Source organism: Empidonax traillii, unplaced genomic scaffold, assembly GCF_003031625.1.
Source record: "Empidonax traillii isolate 1590-97213 ecotype Southwest subspecies unplaced genomic scaffold, ASM303162v1 scaffold167:size2001844, whole genome shotgun sequence".
NCBI classification, from domain to species: Eukaryota; Metazoa; Chordata; class Aves; order Passeriformes; family Tyrannidae; genus Empidonax; species Empidonax traillii.
In genome coordinates, this window is record NW_020955360.1 from 1,134,886 (window position 1) to 1,141,515 (window position 6,630).

The window sequence follows — 6,630 nt, forward strand, 5'->3', positions numbered from 1 at the left end:
TCTTCTCCATCTGTCAAAGACTGCAGGGTGCACACGATCAGTAAGGGCTCTCATACCCTCCCGTCATCTGCGTGTGTACCACACACAGCTATTTTGGTTACTGGAGCACAGCTGTGTGGCACAGCAGTTAACCTGAACCAGATTAAGGACACGGCTTGCAAATCATTACTTGGCTTAACGGAAGAGAGGAAAACTGTGGAAATTCCTTCACCGGAGAAGTCCCTGAAAAAAAAACAGGATACCAAACCTAGCAGCAGTAAAATTAAACAAGCTCAAGAGACATTGAACAACCAGGCTGTACTAGCTGAGTGGGCCTCTATTCGCTCCAGAATACTAAAGAATGCAGAAAACAACAAATATAATGAGAGAGACCGAGTTAGTGTCTGCAGGCACAGTGACGACTGGACGCCCCGAGGACGGGGTGCTCCCCATGGCAATTTAAGGAAAACCCTTTCTGCAAATGCAAAGTTCTCAATAACACCAGCATGGCAGAAATTTTCAGAAGTTTCAAAAACCAATTCAGACCCTGAGAATGTAAGTGTTGCAAAAGGCAATGAAAAGGCTGTGGGGAGAAACACTGGCTCATCCGCTGATTTGAAGGACATGGCTACCACTTTTAAGGATAATTCAGCTGAAAAGGCTAAGGAGAAAATGGAAACCCATAGTGAAGTGACAGACAATACAGAAGGCTGTAAATTTGCAAAAGATCTTCCATCTTTCCTTGTTCCAAGTTTTCCTCATTCTCCAGGTAAAGAATTATCTAAGCCAGAACTTCCCAGTGCTCTGGAAAATCAGCAAAATAACAGCACAAAAAAAGCAGATAAACCATCACCAAATGGAGAAGAAAATGTTTCTCCTTTTGGGATAAAGTTAAGAAGGACAAACTACTCTTTACGTTTCCATTATGATCAACAGGCAGAGCAAAGGAAAAAGAAAAGATACAGTGCAGGAGACAGTTTTGATGGTGTGCCTGACCCACTCACCTCAACAGAAGGTGAGAAAGAATCCGCTGTTTTTGCTCCACAAGAGAGTACATCCCCTAATGTGGGGAGAGCAAATGTCCCTGGTAATTTAAAAGACTCTTCAGTTACTGTGATTGAGTTTTCACAGCCAGTGGGCATACCAGTGATCCCACCAGCCACTGGCCAGAGTGCTTTACTCGCTCATGAGAAACCAGCGTGCAAGTCAGTGGTCCCACAGAAACCTGCTTTAGCTCCAAAACCCACCAGCCAAACCCCACCACCATCTCCTCTCTCTAAAATGAACAGATCAAACCTATCTGAAACACTGGGGCAGAGGGTGGTTAAAGCTGAATCAGATGGTGGCTGGAGAAAAGAGGACAGAGCAAATCCAGTGCACCCCACACCATCCGATGAGTACAAAAATGAAGAGGAAGAAGTCAAAGAAAAGAAGTCATTTTTCCCATCTCTAAGTATTCCATGGAGAGAAAAAAATGACAAAAAGCCTGAGCCATTGAAGAAAGGTATGTATTTTTCAAAGCGTATTTAGCTATTGTCTGCATTTCCAAAATGAGATGTTTAAAGTCCAGAAGAAGACATTTGGTCTTAAGCTATAATTTTTACCTAGCACGTTATTTGTGGAGGACTACTACTTTGCTTAGGGTTGTCTGAGTGAGTGGGGATTCCTATCCCCACAATTTAATTCAGAAACGCACAAACTCAGTGTGACCAGTGCAACCTGCTTGAGAAAGTTAATTTCAGGGAAGTAACAGAAGTGTGTGTTTCCTTCTAGAGATGTTACCTGGTTAGTCAGGGGATGGACTCTGTGGTCCACATGTAATGATGTCAGCAGAGCAGAGGTGTAACTTTTAAAATTTACACTCTATTGGTTTTAATTTTTAGGGTACTGTTACCTGGTTTAAAAAACGTTAAGATTTAGGTTCCCTTATCCTGGGCAAATTCTCTTTCTAACCCAGTATAGCTGAGCACGGGACTCTGCGTTTCAGAGCTACTCTTCAGTAGTAGAAACAATTACAGTAGTCATAATGCCTCTTTAAAGAAGGGCTGAAAGCCCCTGTGTCCTGAAGTAGTATTCTGTACAAGAAAGAAAATCATTCTTTCAGCATAAGGGCACCCAAAAGAATTAAGCATTTCATTGGGAAATCCTAACTTTTTTTCATTCTTGAATTTTGCAAGCATCAGGACACCTCTAAAGCCACTTCTCAGTGGAACTGCCCTTTTTTTTTTTTTTTTAAACAATTTTTTTACGCTTTTTCTTTTGAATTCCATTTTTTTTAAAATGAAGATTTATGGAAACTAGTTGGACGCACAGCTACTGGCTGGGAGAGCAGGGTCTGGGCCAGCTGAGGGTTTCTGTGCTCACTGAGCTCTGCAGAAGCACCTTTGCACCCCAGTGCTGCTCCCTGACACTCACAGTTCTATACTGGATGCTCCAGCTCCACGCAGAGTGCAGAAAGTCAAATGCTCAAGTGCCAATTTAAAAAAAAAAAAGCTTTTATAACAGAGACTGAATTTACAGCACTAGGTAATTTTAGTCCCCTTCTTTTGTGTGTAGTTCAGACACTCTTCTTCCCTTAATTATGGCTGAAAAACCAGGGAGCTGCAGTATGTAGTGGCTGGATCCCTTTCATCAGTTATAAAAAATCAAGGTAAAGATATCACTTTCACCAAATATCCCACACAGTGCAAATATTTGTAATAAATAAGGCTGCAAGTCTGGAGTAGGCTTTTTCACCAAAAAAAAAAAAAAAAAAGAAAAAAAAAAGAAAAAAAAGATACATTTTGACAGCTGTATGAGTGTGTCAAATTAGGTCTTATTCCTGAGGCATAAGATCTGTTTCAGGCTTTGCCATGCAGTCCACGAGGGTCTGTGACTGACATAACATTCAATGGGCTTAGCTCCAGTGTTTCTACAAGGTACAAAAGTCCTGTAGGTTTCTTTGAGACAAGAGATGTGCATTATTCAATCAATTCTTGTCATGCTTTCTTTCAGAAAAGCCTGTCCTCCAGAGCAGGCACTCTTTAGATGGCTCTAAATTGATGGAAAAAGTGGAAACTTCACAACCGCTTTGGATTACATTAGCGCTGCAAAAGCAAAAGGGATTTCGTGAGCAGCAAGCCACAAGGGAAGAGAGGAGACAAGCCAGAGAGGCAAAGCAAGCAGAGAAGCTGGCTAAAGAAAATGTAAGCAATCTTTAGGAACCTGCCTATTAAAAATACTGACACCATGATGAAACTGTTAGCTAATTTTGTTATGTGGAGCATTTTTTTTAATGCTTCATTTGTAAGACTTAATAAAAGCTAAAATGACAGTGAGTAAAAAGTAGTCTGAAAGCCTGGAGTTTGCTTTTGCAAAACCAAGACCTCCAGGAAAAAAAATTTCACAACAGTGTGACAATTTTAGTGTAAACTTTGATGATATCAGGTGGTAGAAAATGACAATCATAAGCACAACTGTGCAGGTGATGGAACAGAAAAATTGTGTGCAACGTGGCTCTTTTAGGGCTTGAGTAAATAAGATGTTAACCTTTAATGCTTGGGGAATAACAGTTGAAATACACCTTTATAGGTGAATATTAGTAAGTCTGAATTTATTTTTATTGTAACATATATTATTTGGATAAAATACAGATAGATGAAAGAAATAAACAATCACGTGATACATCCAAATGCCTTATGCAGGCACTGAATTCAAGTATCACTTCTCCCCTATTCTCCAAATAGTTATGTATTCTCCATGTTAGTAAGGAAAGCACTTCCACTTACAGCACCAAAGTGATGCTACGCAAACAGTGATGCTGTATATAGATACCACAGATGGTAAAAAGGGAGATTATGTGGATAACTAAATATATTTTGATGTTTGTTATGAGACTCAAATTTCTGATGGATACATGCACAACCACTGATATAGGCAACTGGTAGAAGAAAACCAGTGTGTGTGAAGTTGCCCACAGATGCACAGTGTGTTTCAGTGCTGTATTTAACAGGCAGGGCTGGCTCAAATTGTTCGGTATTCTGACTGAAATGACAACATGACAAATTTAACTTTGTGGTGGTTTTTTTTTTTACAGTTTCTAATAACTGTTGGTTCTAGAAGTATCAGTGTTGTGATCCTTTGCCAAAAATGAAGGTTAAAGAAAGGCCACATGATGAACGAAAGAACCAAGTGTGTCATTTCAAATTTGTAGCCATCACATGAGAGACTGTTTTGCATTTAGCAGTTCTCCTTCCCTGTTCTAGGCTGCTGTAAGTAATCAGACAGATAACAAAAGCAGCAGCAGCAAAACAAGCACACTGCAGAAATCTACAACTCAAGAAGGGGAGAAGAAAACTGAGACTGCTGTGTCAAGACTAGAAAGAAGGGAGCAGCTAAAGAAGTCAAACACTCTTCCAACTTCTGTGACAGGTACAGTGAGAGGTTGAGAACCACTCTAGGAATAATGCACTTCAGAAATGGTATTGCATGTTTTGGAGAAAGTGAACGCATTATTTTTTCCCTCTTATATATTAGCCCTAGAATTACAAATTAATTTGCTTTCAGCACAGAACAACACAACTTGTCCCCGTCTGATGTGCTGGCCTGTATGCTAGAAATACACAATTTTAAAAGGTTTTTAGCAGGTTCCCCAGGTTATTAAGGCTGCACTACTGCAGTTCCTTAGTTTTGCCCCAGTTCAAGTTAACAAAATTAGGCTGTCTCCCAAAACTGTACCCAACAGTATTTTTGGAACATGACTAATGCACATTAGAGGGATCTGATTTATTGTAAATTGAAATTGCAGTACTCTTTTGCCTTTAGGTTGGGGTTAGCACAGCAGGGGAATGATATTTAACTTCTACAAAATGTATTTGTGTAGGAAATGAGCATATTGTGTTCTCACACCTCCCAGTTTGTCAAGGAGAAGTATTCACCCCACAGTACTGGAAATGAGTATTCTCATTTCATTGAAAAATGCAAAAATTAAAGTTGAAGCTAGCCTGTTACCAGTCAAATATTTGGTATGGAAGGTTGGAACCAGAACCTACTGCTTTATCTGTCACTCCAGTTAAGCTGAAAATATTCCACAGGGCATAATATTTGGGGTGGTATAAGGTGATTGTTGAAATAGAAACTTGCCTAATATTTCTCTAGCTAACAGTATTCCTAGGCTAAAGGTTTTGGAGAAGAGTACAGATAGGCGTTGAAGAAACCTTTTTAAAAGTTGCAGAGTAAGTATCATGGGCTTCTTTGAAAGTAAATACATGTATCAGTTGCATCTAGTCAGTACCACTCCAAACCAGGGAACTACGGAATGCAAGTTTTGAAAGCAATGAGGTGATTCGTTTATCTGATTTGTAACAGTAAAGGATAAACCAGTGCTCCTCCTACACTGCAGACTGTCCCAAGCTGAATAACCCCTCTGCCTGTCTATATTCAGTTGTTCAGCAGCTGGGATGTTCACACTGCAGCTGCACACCACAGCAGATATCCCTGAGAATTTGCAACATCTTGGGTTGGACTAAGGTTGGCCTTTAAAGGTCCCTTCCAACCCAAACCATCTGATGTTATGCCAAACATGGTCAATTCTAGCAGAAATCGAACTCCAGCACAACAGATGATGCCAAATTAGACCAAAGAAGGGTCAAAACCCAATTCTCCAAGATCAGTCTCTCTGCACTAGAATGAGAGTTCAGGGGGAAACTGAGGAGGAATTACCAATTTTCAATTACCTAAAGTGAAACAGCTCTACTGGCCCTAAAGGTAACAGAGACTGGATCTCCCTGTGATTACTGGCTACATTTGGAACCAGGCAGCCATTAGCAACTACACAAATATCTATATATAAGTATATGTTTATTATAGAAGACAAGACCAATTTGGGTTTCCCACAGTTAGAAGAGCATTTAAGACAGAAGACCAGCCTAGGACATGTTTAAAATGAGTTTGTTGAGTCCTCCTTTAAGGACATTAAAAACACCCAAAACTTAAAGGTGTATTTCAGACTTGCACTTCAGTTTTGTACAACCGGAACCGATAAGAGTGTCTAACCTTTAAAATAGCATAAATTACCGTAGCATTTAAAATAATTAACTTTTCAAAGTGTCCATCTACAGCGGTAGCTGCTGCTACTGTTCATTTTCTTACAGATAAAAATGTATGATTAAAGACACACTAGAAAGAAAAAAATGAACAATTTTTGGCATCCATGAAATTTTAAAGCTTTTTAAAGCATTCAAAACCTGAAAATGAAATTCAACTAAAGGAATTTGGACTGAATCTGAACATTTAACAAAAACAAACAAACAAACAAAAAACCCACAAAACAACCAACCAACCAACCAACCCAACAAAAACCCCACAATCTTTTTGGCTCCAAAACAAGAAAATGTGCAAGGTCATTTAAATGCATCACTGTTTGTGCTTGGCCATATTTAAGATGCATAGAGACAGTGATTGCAGATTACAGCTTTAAATCAATTGAATGACTGGAATTAAATTGTTCCTGTGCAAATGTAGCTGTAGAATTTGTCTCAGTTAAGTTCCCACAGGAGTAAGGAGCGAGGAGTTATTTTGTAACTATGATTTTTAGAGTTACTCCATAGGTTTCAGACAATTCTATCCAGGTTGCTTTCAAGGGCATTCACTGTCTCAGAGTTAATCTTCCCA

At 39.5% G+C, this 6,630-nt stretch overlaps 1 protein-coding gene across 1 annotated transcript in view; it reads left to right on the forward strand.

Moving 5' to 3' along the window:
* KIAA1211 (KIAA1211 ortholog) overlaps window positions 1-6,630 on the forward strand; it is a 55,018-nt gene that overhangs the window by 44,721 nt on the left and 3,667 nt on the right. Inside the window, exons 9-11 of the mRNA XM_027885541.1 lie at window positions 107-1,483; window positions 2,974-3,164; window positions 4,224-4,389. Coding sequence (XP_027741342.1) covers window positions 107-1,483; window positions 2,974-3,164; window positions 4,224-4,389 — 1,734 coding nt within the window. The remainder of the gene's footprint in view (window positions 1-106; window positions 1,484-2,973; window positions 3,165-4,223; window positions 4,390-6,630) is intronic.